Source organism: Alligator sinensis, unplaced genomic scaffold (assembly GCF_000455745.1).
Source record: "Alligator sinensis unplaced genomic scaffold, ASM45574v1 scaffold1192_1, whole genome shotgun sequence".
NCBI lineage: Eukaryota > Metazoa > Chordata > Crocodylia > Alligatoridae > Alligator > Alligator sinensis.
Window position 1 is genome coordinate 478,916 of NW_005842376.1, and position 17,152 is coordinate 496,067.

A 17,152-nucleotide genomic window follows, 5' to 3' on the forward strand; every position below is an offset into this window, starting at 1 on the left:
CCTCCAGGTCGAGCCGGAGCCGGAGCCGCAGCCGCGTGCCCGGGCCCCGCTGCCGTCGCCTCTCACGCCGGGCACCGTAAGTGTCACCGCCCGGGCCTGGGGGGAGCCCGGCCAGTTCGTGCGTGTGGGCATGTATGTATGAGTGTGCATGTGAGTAAGTACGTGTGTGTGCGTGTGCATGCGTGTGTACATGGCGCGGGAGCAGCCGTCTAGTTTCTCGTTGCTCTTCCACCCCCCTCCGGGGTTTGGGCGGGTTGTAACTGCTGCTGCCCCGGGTGGGGAGGGAAGGAGGGAGGGTGCAAGCTCTGGAGCTGCTGATCCCTGATCCTTCCTGCAGATGTCAGGCGACTTGGGTCGGGGGATACTGCTGCTGCTGGGGAGGGAGAGGCAAGCAGGGAGCTGGACCTGCCCATGGGAGGGGCTGCGGCGTGGGACACAGTCCCAGCCCTAGTCCCAGTGGCACTTGGCGCAGAGAATCCTTGTGAGGGGACCTGCTGGGCAGGGGAGGTGTATTGTTGCTCAGAAGATAGAAAAGGTCCTGCTGCTTTTACAAGCGCCAGAGAGACTTGGCAGGTCCTGACGGGCTTGTGAGTCAGGAGGGCTGGGTGCTGTCTGCACTCCCTTCTTTCTGCTTCCCAGCATTTGCTGGCAGAAAACCTGACTTGTCACCCTGGGTGTGTCCTGTCCATCGCCCCTGCCCCGCCCCTTGGCTATGCATATGCAGGCACAGAGCGTTTTCATGTTAGTCTTCACTTGCCGTCTGCGCCTTGGTTTCCAAGGTCTGTAGATATCTGATGTCCCCTTTAATGTGCTGAGTAGCATCCTTGCAAATGCAAGCTCTTTCTCCCCCCTGTTGATGTAAGTTATGGTAGAGAAGGTGCGACCTGGAACAGAAGTGGTTGGCCCAACCTTTTCTTCCAGCTCCTCGTGTTTAAAAAAAAAAACAAAACAAAACGATGCAAATGCTTATCCGTGTGATGCGGCTGTGGGAAGACTTAATGTCGCTGAAGGGCTTTTTACTTTTTTCTGACCGAGGTTAAAATAAGAAGAGACTACTCTTACCATCGAGTGGATTCTAGTACTGCACTGAGAAATGCCATTGCCTTATGCTGTGTCCTAATGAGAGCAAAACTGTTGTTGATGACGCTCAGCAATGGAGGCAGCAACACCAGTACTGAACTTGGCTTAGCTGCAAGTGTAGACAAAAGTTTTCAGTGCTTGCACAAAACTTCTGAACACTGTTTCTATTACCTTTACTCACAATTGAAACTTATTTGTCTAAACCTGTCCTTGACCTTTTTATTATTGAAACTTCATTTTTTCTAACATAAATCCTGCCTGTGTTAAGATACCAGTTATGCTTTTAGGAGCATCTTGCAGATAGCTTCTGGATGGCTGCCTTCACTTAATATCATTTGTAACTGGGGAAGTTGCGTGCCTGTTTTCTGATTAAACATTTGTCAGTGAAAAAATCCCAAAATAGTCACAGATGACAGGGCTGAACGACTTATCTTAATCCTAGTTTTATTTGTTAATTCAACAGATGCAGTTTATGTTGCTTTTTAGTCGTCAGGGGAAGCTGAGACTTCAGAAGTGGTATGTCCCGTTATCTGACAAAGAGAAGAAGAAAATCACCAGGGAACTTGTTCAAACCGTGTTAGCCCGTAAACCGAAAATGTGCAGCTTCCTGGAGTGGAGAGACCTGAAGATTGTCTACAAAAGGTTGTTCTGCCTCACTAAGCTTATAATTGCTATACAGCAAAAAGATATTTAATAAATAGCAAAGAAAATAATGAAGGTTGAATGTTTTCTCCCTTGCTGGTTATGAAAGAAGGCTGGTTTTGAGCTTTTTTCCTTAAATCTAATTTGATAACCTAGTAGGAAGCATTCATCTGTAGAGAGCCACTCGTGCGTGTAGCAGTGTGCTGAAGAAAGGAGATTAGATTTTCTTACACACAAAAAGGAATGATTCTTCCTACTTCTCTGCTCAGCTGTCCACAGTAAATGGATGCATGCACATTTGAAATGTGTATGATTGAACGGGTAATTATTTAGAAAGTCTACCTTTTTGTAAACATGTTTACTTCAAGGGACTAATAATTTCATAAATCAGTTACAAATATCATTTGGTCTTGAAAGCTCACAGACATTGGATAGAATTTTTTTTTTGCTCTGAATACAAAAAGTACATTTCTTCTACTGAGAAATCACGATTAGCTGAGAAATTACAATCAAATTTCTATGGATGCAAGTGCTATATAATTTCCTTCATCAAAAATCTCCTTTTCCACCTATTTTTCTAGCAAATATGGTAAGGTTGTGCAGCTGGAACATTCTGTTGACCTTTTGAATGTAATATAAAATAGACCTGTGAAAGAGCTTTTCTATACAAATTACTGTAATTGACATTCTAATGAGATGACGGAAATTTTATCTGACTAAAAGCTAATATTGTAAATGGAATTTTATCCTTTGAGTTTAAATATTTAAATAGAGAATCAAATAGCTTTCATGGGTTTTCCTTTTTTATCCTTTTTTTTGCTTCCTTCTTAGCCTGTAAATAAAATTTCTTGCTCTACCAGTTCTGCATTCTTCCCAGTGGGAGAGCATTGTTTCTTCCACTCTGAAATGGAACTGAAACGACATTAGGTAACTCTTACGTTGACACAGGATGGAAATAACAGAGCTAGTTGTGAAATGATTAGTCAGGTCCCAATTCTACATACACTTAAATGTATAATTTCATGCATGTGCACACTACCATTAGGAATGTAAATACTGATTAAAAAAAAAATCCATTTAACTTGTTGTAATTACAATGGTTAAACGATGAATAACTATGGCAGGCCCCAGCCTGGCCTGCAAGGGCCTGTACCAGCCTGGTCTGTGGGGCACCCCTCCCTAGCATGGCACCGTCAGGGCACTTCTAGCCCCCCAAGATGTGGCAAGGATTTAGCGACTCCCCAGGGCCACACCTCAGGACAAACTGGGTGGGTGGGTCTCCTATGGGGCAGGGGTGGGGCATGCTGTAGGGCTGAGCTGCAGGCCAAGGGGAGTTGCCCTGCACCCACTTACTTATGCCTTGCCCCGCTAGGCCCTGCAGCAGCTGTAGCAACAGCAGGCGCTTCATACAGTTGGGCACAGGGATGGTGATGGGGGTGCCGGCACTGGTCTCCAGCCTATGGCTCTGTGAAGTTAGACTGGGGAGGGGGTGCTGAGCTTGGGGCTGGTGCTGCCCTGGCCCACCCTGCCATGGAAGGGCTTACGCCTACCTGCCTGGAGCAGTGTGGGGAGCCTGGAGCCAAAGTAGCCCCACCAGGTAGGCAGCATAGCCCAGGAGGCCCTGGGCATCAGCAGGCAACAAGGGGCAGCAGCTACTGATGTGCAACTCCCTGGGGCCATCTGCAGCAGCGCAGAAGGGAGGCAGGATGGGGAGAGGTGACTAATACCTAATAGCTAGGCTTCACGGACCCTGTGGCAGGCAGTAAGGGCCTGCCCAGAGCCCACACTGTTTGTGGCAGGTGGTGGGGAGGCCACAAGCGGCTGTTCTAGTGTCTGCATAGTTTAGCTATTAAGTATTAGTCACCTCTCCCCCTCCCCTCTTCCCCTTCTACTCTTCACTCCTATCTCCCTCCCCACTGTCCTGTTGCTTTCTGGTTCCTGCTGGGGCACTGCAGGGCTTCCCTTCCCTCCTGGACTGCAACTAGTTCCAGGTTAAATGATAACCGGTAAGCTAGAACCGGTTATCTCTGAGCTAGTTGGTTGAACCGCTGTAGTTGTTTATCTGTTTTCCTGGCTGTGAGCCTCTTTAAGCAGGACTTGTCTGGGGATACAGGTGTATTCTTTTGAAGCCCATAACCTGCTCACCAAGAACATAGAGCATCTGTTGTAACCTCTTGTTTCCATCCTCTTAATTTCTAGTGTGATCCAACACCCCCCCCCCCCCAATCCTTTTAATTTCTTGCGTGATCTAACACACATGCGCACATATGGCTGAAGATCAGTACTGGCACTTCCTGTAGCTAATGAGCTGCTCGTAGTCCTAGCTCATATCAGTCTTTCAGACATCAGAGTGGGGATCATCAGACTTAGTGGAGAGCCACCTAACTTCTGCTCTGAGTGCACACTACCCTTTTTTTTTTTTTTTTTTTGTCCTGCAGCAGGAAGACTATGTGCAGGCCACTGTTGAAAGGGCAGCACAACAGACAGCCAGGAGCAAAAGGTAACTTTGCCTCCTGGTGGTTAGAACATTTGCCTGGCAGGTGGGAGGCCTGGGTTAAATTTCAGCACCAAATCAAGCTGTTGGCTGTACTGAGGGGTTGTGTATTTTCCAGTTTTTCGGCTTTTTTTTTAAAGCTTACCTAGGCAGACAACTTGGTTTAGATGCCAAGCTCTTAAGAGAGACTTCACAGTAGCCATAGCGTGGAAGTAAAGAATGAATCCCCCTAAGTGCCTGTGCTGGTAGTTCTCAGCCTTTATGGACTTGAGGCACCCCTTGGAAAATGCCAGTTCTTAGTTTTCACTCATTTTTGACTATGGAAGCATAATACAGAAATGTTTCTGTTGCAGAGAACTTGGGAAGACCACAATAGGTCAACATTTTTTTAACACTGGATTCTTAATTAAAATTGTTGGGTTTATCTTGTCAATCATGCTTGCATGCCTAACAGTACTAACCCTGTGTGGTACCTTGCAACACCCCTAAAAAGATCTCAAGTTGCCCCAGGGTGCTGCAGCACCCTAGTTTGGAATCATTGGCCTGTGCCTCCTTCCATTTTTCCTGTACTTTACTGCTGTACTTGACCCTAGGTACTACCTATGCTACCTAAGAGTTGCAGGTCTCTGTGAAGTTCTTTGCTAGTGATTCTCAGCCAGGGTGCCACGAGATCCAGTGGGATTAGTTATTCTCTGTGGAAGATTTGGTCACTCTAAGTATATCAGTGGGAGAATAAATTCAGAATCAACTTATTCCTTTGTGTACTCTATTCTTTAAAAGATCTATTCTAAATTTGAGAAAATACCTCTTGGTTGGCTATCTTGGGATGTATTTGGAGACTTTCAGGTCCAGACTATGAAACTGGTATGACTGCATAAACATTACTATTTGGGAGTTATGAGGATACCTGCTTTTGTTTGTAATTCTCATGGTTACATGCATACCCTCTGAAGTTGTGGTTGGGTTCAGGTATGCACTTCTACGGTTTAAAGCCTGCACATGATAACAGATCTTTCTCAAGAAGCTCAGACTTGCTTGTCATCTGATCCTTGCTCCTGGAAGGATATCTTGAAAGACTGTGTTATTATGCCAGACACCAAATTGTAATTAGTACTTGTGCTTCTAGTTTGCATCAGGGTGTCTTCTTGGAAGCTTTGAATCCCATAGGATTTATGTAATACCCTTCCTCCCCCCCCCTCAAAAAAAAACCCCGAAACAAACAAACCCCCAAACCCTGCAGTTTGCAGATTTTAAAAAATGGGGTTTAGTCAATACCCGTCTTAACTGAAAATACCCAAATGAGGATCTCTGACCTTAGTCCAACCTTATAGTTGAAAATACCATGGAGGCAGGCTTTCTAATATTCAGTTCAACTTCAAGTGTTCTTTTTTTTCCAAAAAACCCTAAGTTCCATGTGAAGTGATCTTATTAAACAATAATTTATTATATTAAAGCAGATTCTTAAAGGCTGGGTTTAAATTGAAAATGTATGGTCAGCCATGGGCCTAGCCCTAGATTATACATGGTTAGGCAGTAAAAGCAGTGGGCTTTAAGATTTCTGGGTCAAGGAGTGATATAAAAAGCTCTTTTGAATGAAAGTTTCCTCATTAAATGATATTTAGGTCAAATTTAAGGCTCAACATTTTAAACTTGATTTGGTGTAAAGATCTACCGTTATCGTGAAAGCTAAACTATATTTAAGCACTGGAAGGAAAACAGTTTAGGTGAGCATTATAGTAATCAGATGGCGTTCAGCTTAACATGGAGGAAAGTCATATGTTCTGAGTAATAGAATAGAAATGTTCAGACAGATTTGCTTTGAGTGCTGGCAGTTAGGGTGTTGTTCAAATTAGTGTGCTAAAGCAACATGTAGATATTTTTCTTTCCAGACTTATAAGTGTACTTAAACTAAAGGTTTCATATCTTTAAATTTACAGAAATTACCTATTGGATGCCTCTGTTACTTGCTACTCTTTAAACTAAGCCATTGGAAAGTAAGTGATTATGAGCCAACTTTGCATAAGTAATCCCAGATCTACTGGAATTGCTGTAAACAATATAGCTGAAATCTTAGAATTAAAAGCACAGGGAGGAAGGTACCTACGTAAGAGCACAGAAGGAAAATGGAAGGTACGTTTTTAGATCTGAAATGAGTTGGCAAGTCAGTGTCATGAGGAGACATAGGGCCAAGATCTCAAATGTCAAGAATTGCAGTGAGAAGTCTATTGCACGAACTGAAGTGGAAATGTTTGGCAGGAAGAAATGAAAAGAGAATGAGACTGGGGTTGAGGTCATAGTGTTTATTTTTTTTAATGAACAGAAACTCAGTTGGATTTGATGATGGAAGGGATTTGATTGGGGTCATCTTTGCATAGAAAAATTAAGGGCATTTTTACACATGCTCGGGGTGGGAGATGAGGGGGCACTTTTAATTAGAGCAGTCCCAAGTGCCTCTAATTAAAGCACCTGGAACGTCTTGTGTATCAGTGTCCTTACGCTTCAAAATGGCGGCAGAGGTGCTTTATCTAAAATTCGCCAATTGAGCTTTAAGTTAAAGCGTCCCTGCCGCTATTTCACTGCTGATATATGAGATGTGGAGCCTGGCTGGAGTGCAGTAATTGCAACGCTCGGGAAGACTGGATTAATAAAGTCTGCTCCGATGTTCTGTTATTTACAGGCACTCTAGAGCAGCTTTCTGACTCAGTCAGACCAGACAGAATTCGGTCTAAGAAGTCACAGAGAGGGGAGTTATGCGAGATGAGGAGGGGTGGATGACAAGCTAAGCAGAAATGGTTGAATGGAAAGTATGTCTGTCTGGGAATGCCCTATGTGGAGATAGCCTGGGCATGTAGGTGAGTGGAATTCACAAAAGGAAAAATTTTTTTTTTTGAGGATCTTCCTTTTGCTTTCAAAAAACACTGTTTTTACACACTTAGCTGAATGAGACTAAGCCCAGGTGTAGGATAAAGGTATATGTTTTATAGGATGCTTTGTTGTACAATTTTTGTGTAAATGAGGCAGTTGATCAGACTAGTCAAGTAGAGACGTAGAAGCAGGCTTGCATACACTAGGGTAAATCAAGAAGACCGTAAACACAAGAAAAATGGCTATTGTGAAAGTCATCCCTACTGTCATTATCTAAACATGGTTTGATATTATACCACAAACTGCCTTAAGCAGAGAGAGACCTGGAAGTTCCATGAAAGATGTAAAAAGATATATATAGTCAAGTATCCAGATAAATACAATGCAGCAGTTCAATGGCCAGACATCCCTCCCTGGCATGGAGGGAGCTTTCCTGCAAAATAGAATGTAGGTGCAAGTCATCTGCATGCCATTATGAATCCACATATAATCCCTCTCATTTTTTCTCCGTGTTACAAGCATAGTATTTTCCTGATTTTTATTCTTCTAGTCAAGAGCAGTAGCAGAGCTTGCTCTGGAAGTTTTCCAGCTTCTCAGCGGATGAACTTCTAATGGCTGCTTTTGAGTAGTTGCTTCCCTCTTCTGGGAGATTGTTGTTGGTGATTTTTGTTGACATCTACTGAAAGCAATGCAGGACATTATTTGTGTGGCCAGGATTAAGTTTTGGGCAATTTGATTTTATTTTAGTGTTTTATCTGTTTTATAATTTTCCTTGTTTTTTATTGTAAACCAGGTAGAGCATTTTGGGGGAGGGCAGCATATAAACCTTATGAATCAAATTAGCATTCAGGTATAATCCTGAGATTTCAGGTTAGTTCTCTGAATTAGCAATAGTTATTCCTTTTATTAATTGTTATTCCTTTTATGCAACCAATACAGTTGGTTAACCAATGAGTACCTTTTGGTGTCCTTTTGGTATTGTTCACATTTGTGTTTAGAAGCGAAGAATATGCATAAATAAAACCACCTTCTTGTATGACATTAGATATTCCAGTTGTCTCTGGAACTAGTTTCTTTCTTCTCAGCACCCTGAGAGAAATTTAAAGATTACAAGGGCATGGAAATTTGAATTTTTCTTTAACTTATAGAGGTAGTGCCCCCATCTTCGGGGGGGGGGGGGGGGGCACAGTGGCCATACACTGGGGAGACAACTGCTGATGTCTCTATTACATCACTTTTTTCAGGATGCATATATATTATTTCCAAGGGCTGAGAAGAATTGATTGTTAATTTAATTTTTGTGCATGTTTTGTGCTAACATAAAGATTGTTTTGTTGTTGCAGATATGCAAGCCTTTATTTCTGCTGTGCTATTGAAGATCAGGACAATGAACTAATAACCCTTGAAATAATTCATCGTTATGTGGAGCTGCTTGACAAGTATTTTGGCAGTGTGAGTTAGTGGTTGTCCTTATTAAGAACTTGTAAACATTTTTTAAATGTTTGTGTTTTGGTTTTATCATATATTGCACCATTTTGTTCTCAGCACAAAGCAGTTTCAAAAGTGGTGGTTTATCTGTTGTTGGACACACGTACCTGATGTATCTGATAAAATTAATATCATTTCTGCCAAGCCAAATTGGTAAGCATATTTGTGTTCATACAGTCTGTTATGTTTAAAACAATGGCTGCCTAAAAAGAGCTGACTGGACCAAGTGGTTCCTTATTTTATTGTATCTGCATTAGCAGTTAAAGTACATTCCCATGAATAAACTAAATTCAGTGTATTTTATTTCTGGGAATGCTGCTAATTATATAGTACAGGAACTTCAAGCATCTTTATACATTGTACTTTTGGCTGTTTGTTTTTTTTTTCGAGAGGGTGGCAAAATCATTTGGCCCAGTGGGGCTTTTCATGGGCTGGAGGCTGTGTGAACAGCAGGATTGTTATCCTTTGGGTGCTGGCCCTGCTAACACGGCAAATCTGGCTGCCCCAGCGGCTAGCTTAGTGGTTGCCAAATTATGTCCTCAATGGGGATTGTGACCTGAAAATTCAGCAGTGGGGCAAGTGGCAGTGGCATTAACTCCCATGGTTGCTTGAGCCACTTTGTCAGTGGGGCCAGCACCTGGGAGGTTAATACTGTTGCATCCCCAACAGAGATCATGATGTAATCATGATCATGAGTTTCAGCAGCAGTAGTGGTGTTAACCCCCCAGGTGTTGGTCCCACTAACACAATGGCTCTGGCAGTCACACGGGTTAAACTCTCCCCTTCCACGCTCCTGCATAAATTTCCAACCCCATGGGAAGCCCTGTAGGCTGGATGATCACCTTTTGTGGGCTGCTTTCAGCCCACATGCTACATGTTTTGGCACCTGTTTTGCAAAATGTAACACTAAGCTGTTAGTGGTCTTAAATTTCCAGTGCATTCCATCTAATATTTTTGACACTCAGAACATAGAGGACTAAAATGTTGTCTTTATTACACATATACAAAACTTTAATGAATGTTAAGGTTGCAAAATCAAGCACTTGGAATTATCAGATGTTAGATTTAGGATCTCATAGCCTTAATTTACCCTCCTTTCTGTATATGCATTCTGATAGTCTTTAATTATATGCTATACTTTCCATAGGATCCTTGCCATATTTGGTGAACAGAATAGGCAGTGTTTACCTAACAATCAGTTAGTATTTTATTTTCTTCTCAGTGTTCAGTGTGTGGCTATAGGTCTTATTGCACTCTAACCCCTGCTCTGAAGAATTACTGATTTCTTTGTGGAATTTTCAGTAGTGCTCATTATAACAATGTTTGTGAAGCACTGAAATATTAATTTATCTCCTAGTACCTGTGTAGACTTGAGGGGAGATCCTTGTTTTACAGATACGGGGTCTGAGTTTGATATCAGAAGTGTTTAATAAATTCTGGGTGCCCAATCTACTATTCATATACTCTGAGAAATCTTGTTTTAATCATTGCATAGTTTGTACAAAGCACAGCATGCATGAACTTTAGGTGCAGTTGTGAGTGCTCAGCATTTTTGCAAATCAAGTCTCAGATTCTTGACTCAGGCACCCCAGAAAGAGAAGAATAATTAATTAAAAAAACCAGACTTTTTACAGGAGGGTCATGTGATGCTAAGTAAGCTACTTAAAAATTGTGGCAGAGACAGGAATGGGATCCATTTAAGGGCAGCATTCAGTTGCTTTAAACAAACTACATTTTCTGTTCCTGCAGCTTCTACCTATTTTGTTCCATTTTAAAGCATCCTTAACAGGTGAGGCAGGTGTCTTCTGGGATTTTTTTTTCATGACACAGGTCTGATTTATTTGCATACCAGTGCTGCCCTGAGCACTGAGCAAAGCTAGGTCTAGTGGGAGACTGGAATGTGATGATGTAATTAAAGACTGTAGCATAAAGCCTATTCACGAGTAAACTGAATTACAATTGCACCAGCTATCTTTGTTCTGTTGTTTCCTGGTTTTTTTGAGTGCTGATTTCTGCAACTTTAATTACGGTCTCTTGCTTGATGTCTTTTTCATGCATAGTTTCCTTGCTTAAAAAAATAGGCAAACAAAAAACCCCAAATTGCCTCCTAAAGCATAATATCAATAGCAACAAGCAATTAGTAGGGTTGGAATCTGTAGGTCTGCCACACCAGCTTCCACTGATGGAAGTAACAGAGTAACTGAATAGGAGGCTGTCTTCAGTACTAGTATCTGCGTAGACCCTTGGACAGGAGAACAGTGAGACTCAAATACTACCGTTTCTATTTTGGATTGTGGGTTAGATGAGTATTCTAGCAAGCACTAATTCAACTGTAGTTCTTGCATCCAGTCTCCTCGCTCAGCCAATTTTATTTTGCCTAGTTCTATCCTGGCTTGTCATCTAATCCCTCTTGCCTTTAGTCTTAGCCTCCATGCAAGGCTCTTCATCTTCCCTACCGCTGTTTATACTAATCTCTCAACCAGATTTTTAAAGGACCTAAGCATGTAAACATATGCTTTTGAAAATCTCACTAGGTACTTAACTCCGTTTCTGCGTACATATTTTTAAGCATCTGAGCTTTGTTCCATATGCCACTCTCAGTTCTCCCATTGCACCCTGGCTCATCATCAGATAGATCTTTCTTCTACCAGCTGACTTCTAGTCTCTTATGCAATTTGTTCATCAGTCTGGCAACTCCTGCAACCTGCTTCCTGTTATAACTTCCTATTGCTTTGCTTAGACAGTCAGTCTCCTCTGAGGTCAGGCTAAGTGATCTTAAAATTCAATAAATTCTTGGTCTCCTTTTTTGTTCAAGTCTGAATCACAGTATCCCCATACCTGACTCTTTCTCCTTGCCTAGCCTTTTCCTGTCTCCTTCCACTTCCCTGCCTTCCAGTCCTAGTTGTGTGTGGCAGCTCCTAGCTTTTCCCTGCAATTTAGTCCCTGCCTTCAAGAAGCTCTTGTCCTGTCTGCATTTAAATTGGCCAACTTCCTCTTCTGTGCTTCCTGGGCCACAGCAGAAGGGGAGATTGCAGACTCAAAAAGAATTTCCTTGCTTTTGGTTCTGACACTGGACTGGCCCCAACCTAACCTGCAATTTCAAGGAAAATGATAGTACTTACTTTCCTGCAGCATTTGGCTGAGCCTGTTGAGTGCAGACATTCTGCATTTTAGCTGGGAAACTCTAGAAAGTCTCTATGAAGCAGATAAGAATTGTGACTTATGCGCTTTATAACCTGTCCAAGTTTGGATTGTCTTGAGAGCAGCAAGATCCTTGACAAAGACTACCCTTGGCAACCTGTCAGTGTAATGCTTCAAACAGAGGGGTACTAGAGTTTCTCAGAGATCAAGTTCCCGGAATTTAACGCTGACAAAATGAAGCGCATTTCATTAATCTTCATACCGCAACTCAGTGAATGCTTTTGACTGACATCTGCCAAAAAATATTTGACTGGTAATAGACACGGAAAGTTCAGCTTGATTAGCTGAACTTTGGTAAAGAAAACAAAACCTTATGGAAAGCATTAGGTTACTTTAATAGGCATTGACAAAATGAGGCATATTTTATGAATCTTCGTATAACAACTCGCTGAATGCTTTTGACTGACATCTTCCAAAAATGTGACTGGTTATAGATATGGAAAGTTCAGCTTGATTAGTTGAACTTTGGTAATGAAAACAAAATCTTATAAAGCATTAGGTTACTTTAATAGGCAGTGATAACAACTGTATCTATAACAACATTTACTATACCTTTCAGGTGTGTGAACTTGATATCATCTTCAATTTTGAAAAAGCCTATTTTATTCTTGATGAGTTCCTTTTGGGAGGGGAAGTTCAAGAGACTTCCAAGAAAAATGTTCTAAAAGCCATTGAGCAGGCAGATCTGTTACAGGAGGTAAGGAAATGGTACTTCTCTTGCCTAAACAGCAGCATGCTGTGCTATGGCTAGAGAAGACTCTCTCTTTATAGTTGTAGAAAGTGCCTTTTAGCATGCTTAGCATGTAATCTCCTGTTAATTTTTCTAATTGTGCAGTAGTAGTACAGTAGTCTTCACTTTATAAGTAGTACATGCATATATAAACTATTGAATGATTTTCTTTACATATGTCTAAAGCTTTGAAAATTTACATGCAAGCTGCTTTTTCATGCTTCTAACAGGAAATAATATATTTTGCTCTTTTAATCTATTCATGTTTGATTTTTCTTATTAAACTTTAATCAATTTGATAGTTATCATTAGTTTTTGTCATATCTGATGCATGTATGCTTCTCTACTATTTCATTGCTGAAATCCAGAAGCTAGACTCTCTTCTTTGAGACTCTTTTTAAGGTATAGTTAATACTGACTGTTCTAAAGACAGTGCGTCTCTAATACGGTAGATGATTTAAAGTAGAAATGTACTACAAAGTTAGAATAATAGTTGTAGTAATTAGTTACAGAAATATAATATGAAGTAGAAAATCATTTAACTTTTTACTTCGTATCAGATATGATAATTGGATATTTTCACTGTTCATTTCTGATTTTGAAAGACTGAAATGTAAATTTTCTGAAATTTGTAGCTTAGAAAACAATTACTGTAGCTATTGTACAGGAAAATCCTAGTAGAAAAAAAATGTAAACACCACTCCTACTCTCCCCCATGTTCTCAGTATTTCTTTGTATATACCTACTATAGTCTTGAGGTTACAGTATTGGGCTGATAGAACCTTTGAATGTAAATTCTGCCACTGACTTGTGGTATGATGTTGAAAAATCACTTGACTGCTGTGTGTACCAGTCTGTGCTCACTTTGCAGGCACCGTGAACTTTTTAAGCTTTGTAAAATACATTGAGACTCCTTGCTAAAAGGTGCTAGCTAGGGAGGAGTAAAATAATATTCTAGCTTTCTATTGCGACCGTTTAATGGGTTACTTGGATACTCCAAGTGACCGGTGTGTCATGAACACTCCATGTTCCCAAGCTTCTCCCGTACTGTTACCCCATGAACAGTTTATTGTTAAGTTACAAGATTGCATTCTATATTCTCTACCTCCATAATATTTAATTATCTTTTGTTAATCCAGTTAGTTTAAATCAAGGGTGTCCAAACCAATCTGGCCCCTTGGGCTGCAGGTGCCCAAGGGTGATGCTAGATTCTGCCCACAGTGCTGCTGGAGCTGCCAGAGGTCTGCCTTCTGCCAGGGATCCAGCAGCTCTAATAAAAAGCCTTGCCACCAGGGCCAGTCGCTGCTTCAGGGGGAGGTGTCAGCATGACCAGTAACCAGGGGGTTAATGTGGACTTGCAGCCCCATATCAGCCTCAGCTAATGCAGGGAAAGATGTTGGCAGCTGTTGCTACATATCCTTGTCACTGAATGCTAAAGATTCCTGTGGCCACCAGCATTGGGGAATGGCAAATTTGGTGGTAGGGGCTATAGTGGTAACACCCCTCTGCAGCAATATGAAGCTGACATGGGGATACAAACACCTGTCCCCACTCCTTCATTCCTGAGCTGTATGTATGTTTTACACATCTGGTTTAAATGAAAGACATACTGGGTGTTCACAGCAGAGATGCTATTTCTATTATTGTTCTGGGAAGTAGATAATTATATTGATCTTCAGGATGTGTTTTGAAACTTCCTCTCATTATCCTTGTAGACAGGATTTTCCTAATAAGAAGTGATTGATTTTATAGGGCTATTTGCCCTATTCTGGCTGGATTTGGCACTCTAACAATGCCATTTATTGTTATGGAATACAGAACTTGTTCATTAATTATTCCATGAGGCTTACGCCTTCATTCTTCTATAAATAATTCCACTTCCAAATTACAGTATATAGCGCTTGCTTGCTTTGGCCTTGTACAGATGTACAGTTTCATGTACAGTAGGAACCAGAATTGTACAAAAGTTGATTTTTCTTCTTCTGGACCAAAAATGACAGTTCTGGAAGAAAAGTAAGCCGACTCCAACCAGGTAAAAGTTAGCTCTGGGAGAATGAATATTTAGATCCCTCCCACCACTTTCCTCCAGCTTAAGTCCTCCTAGGGACTGGAAGAAGTGGAGCCATGAGGCAAAGGCTTCCGTGTCTCTGAGAATGGGATTCTGTAGAACAGGATGGGAAGGAAAAAGAACAACTGCTCCCTGTTGGCTCCTCACGTCCTGAGGTCCCTGGTGTGAGGAGTGGGCAGGAAACTTTGCCCTGTCACTCTGCTCAGCTCCTGAGCACTGGGAGCTTAGTCCTGCTCTTTACCTGCTTCTTGCTCCAGATACCTGAGTGCGGAGTAGGTAGGGAGCTTTGCCTCATCTCTCCCTCCATTTGGGTACCAGGAGCTGAACGGAGGGAACAGTGATTGTCCCCAGTGTGAAAAGTGGAGAGAGAGTTTTGGCCTGACTTTCTTTCCCAGATACAGGAGGAATGGAGCAGGCACACTTTCCCCAGATGTCACTGGTCTGGGAAAGGCTCAGGGAGCAAGGGAGGCAGAGTGGTTGTCAACTTGAATGTCTGCACTGCTGCTTCTCTCAGAATAATTTCTAGCGGTGGAAATGTTCTACCATTAGAAATGAATGTTAGTATGTGAGCGTTGTGAAGATATCTTCCCTCTTTTTTTTCTTTTTTTCAGTAATCTTTTTTTAATTAGGTTTTCCTTCTGACTTCTTTCATGCTCTCTTAAGGATTAACTTTTGCTTGAGTGGAACAATTGTGTAACAAAAACCTTACTGCTTTCAGGGTTTATTTTGCTCTGATGGTGAAAGAAATGTAAATTTAGTTGTTGGGTTTTTTTCTTACCGTGTAATAGATTCATCATATCTATGAAATACAAAATGGCAGGCTTTTGAGACCTGATCTTCTACTTCATTGGTATTTTAGCTAAAGAAAAAAAAACCACGACTTTTTATATGGGTTTTAAACAAATTTACGGTTTGGTATGGGGGATCTTTTTTTATTTTAGTAAACATAGTCTGTTAAAAGAGAATATTGAAATAGTGTTCCCACTGAAGAATTTTATAGATTGGGTAATTTTTCCTTTTCCACATAGCTCAAAAGTGTGAAAGAGCGAAATGCATTTCTTGGGTTCTGCCAGGTTTTTCTAACATGGAAATGCTTTTTTCTTTCCATGTCTATTCCTTGTGTGCATAACACAACACAAAGCTAAAGGCTTTCCTTGAGCCCTGTATTAAGTTACCTAATAAATAATTTCACATGATAAGAAAATTAATAAGTTACTTATTAAAAGTATCATTAATAAGTTAACTTGTCTAAAGTGTTTTGAAGATGGAAAGATGCTTATCCACAAAGGAACATCATTTCACACACCTTAAGTGGTTTCTTCAGAGAAGGACTCCTTAATGGGAGTTCTGAATTGTCCTGGTTGTTCTGAATAATATTAAAAAGAAAAATATGCCCAGACTTGAGTTATTGAAGAGTTTATGGGCCCTTACTAGGCTTATCTATTTGTATTCCTAGGGCAGTATTTTGGGTACTTCTGGCAGTGTACAGTTTGTAAGCTTTCATTACTCGTGTGGCCTCCTACAAACACTGCTAGATATAGTCTCTCTCTGACTGTGGAGACTTGTATATTCTTCTCCTGTGTATGTTTGATTTCTTCTTACCCAATGTTTTACTTTTCTTGGTCCCCTCCATTGATAACATTGTGTTTTGGTATTGCCCACCGAGTTGTCAGAGAAACAGTTTACAAATAAGTAAGGGTGCACTGATAGAGATTTTGGAGTCAATATTTAAGGAGGCATATCGGCCAATACCGATTTGATACACCTGCCATCAGCTGGTAAGTCCATTTTGGTGGAAGGGAAGGGGCATGGGGGGGAAGGTCAATGCCTCCCACGGTGAGGGAGGGGGCAGTATTGCCCACCGAGTTGTCAGAGAAACAGTTTACAAATAAGTAAGGGTGCACTGATAGAGATTTTGGAGTCAATATTTAAGGAGGCATATCGGCCAATACCGATTTGATACACCTGCCATCAGCTGGTAAGTCCATTTTGGTGGAAGGGAAGGGGCATGGGGGGGAAGGTCAATGCCTCCCACGGTGAGGGAGGGGGCAGGGGCAGGCTCAGGGGAGCATGTGGCCCTGGATCTGTGCAGCATGGAGCAGGCTGGAACTGCAGGGCGGAACTGGTGCTGCGCGGGGCTCTTCTTGCTGGGCGCTAGGCTCAAAGTGGGCTGTGGCGGCAGCGGGAGGAGGCTGCAGCCACCCCAAATTTTGCCGCACCTCCGCTCCCAGCCACGTGCTGCCGCCCAGTGCTGCCCCAACTGAACGCCCCACCTCCACCCAAACGCCAGAAAAAGCCACAGCTGCACTGGGCAGTGGTGTGGGGCTGGGAACAGAGCTGTGGTAAAATTTGGGGTGGCCGTAGCTTCCTCCCACTGCCGCAGGAGCCCGCTTTGAGCCCAGTGCCCGGCGAGAAGAGCCCCGCACAGTACCAGTTCCACCCTGCAGTTCCAGCCTGCTCCATGCTACACATATTTGGGGCCACACGCTCCCCCGACCTTCCGGGGTGCAAGCAGCGGTGGGAGCTGCCATCCGCCCATGGCTGTGTCCCATGCCCCCACCCCCCACCTGGGCAGCACCTGCCC

At 42.3% G+C, this 17,152-nt stretch overlaps 1 protein-coding gene across 5 annotated transcripts in view; it reads left to right on the plus strand.

Moving 5' to 3' along the window:
- The first annotated feature begins 6 nt into the window (after nt 1-6).
- The window catches only part of AP1S2 (adaptor related protein complex 1 subunit sigma 2), a 46,149-nt gene continuing 29,003 nt past the window's right edge, over nt 7-17,152 (plus strand). For 4 of the 5 annotated variants that reach the window (XR_324522.2, XR_324523.2, XM_006029393.3 and 1 more), the window contains exons 1-4: nt 7-76; nt 1,544-1,722; nt 8,425-8,533; nt 12,330-12,467. Coding sequence is in view for 3 of the 5 variants with exons in the window: in XM_006029393.3 (XP_006029455.1) it covers nt 1,544-1,722; nt 8,425-8,533; nt 12,330-12,467 (426 nt within the window). In the remaining 2 variants the exon portion in view is untranslated. Of the gene's footprint in view, nt 133-1,543; nt 1,723-8,424; nt 8,534-12,329; nt 12,468-17,152 lie in introns of all 5 variants that reach the window. The other variant, XM_025210850.1, reaches the window with a different exon arrangement.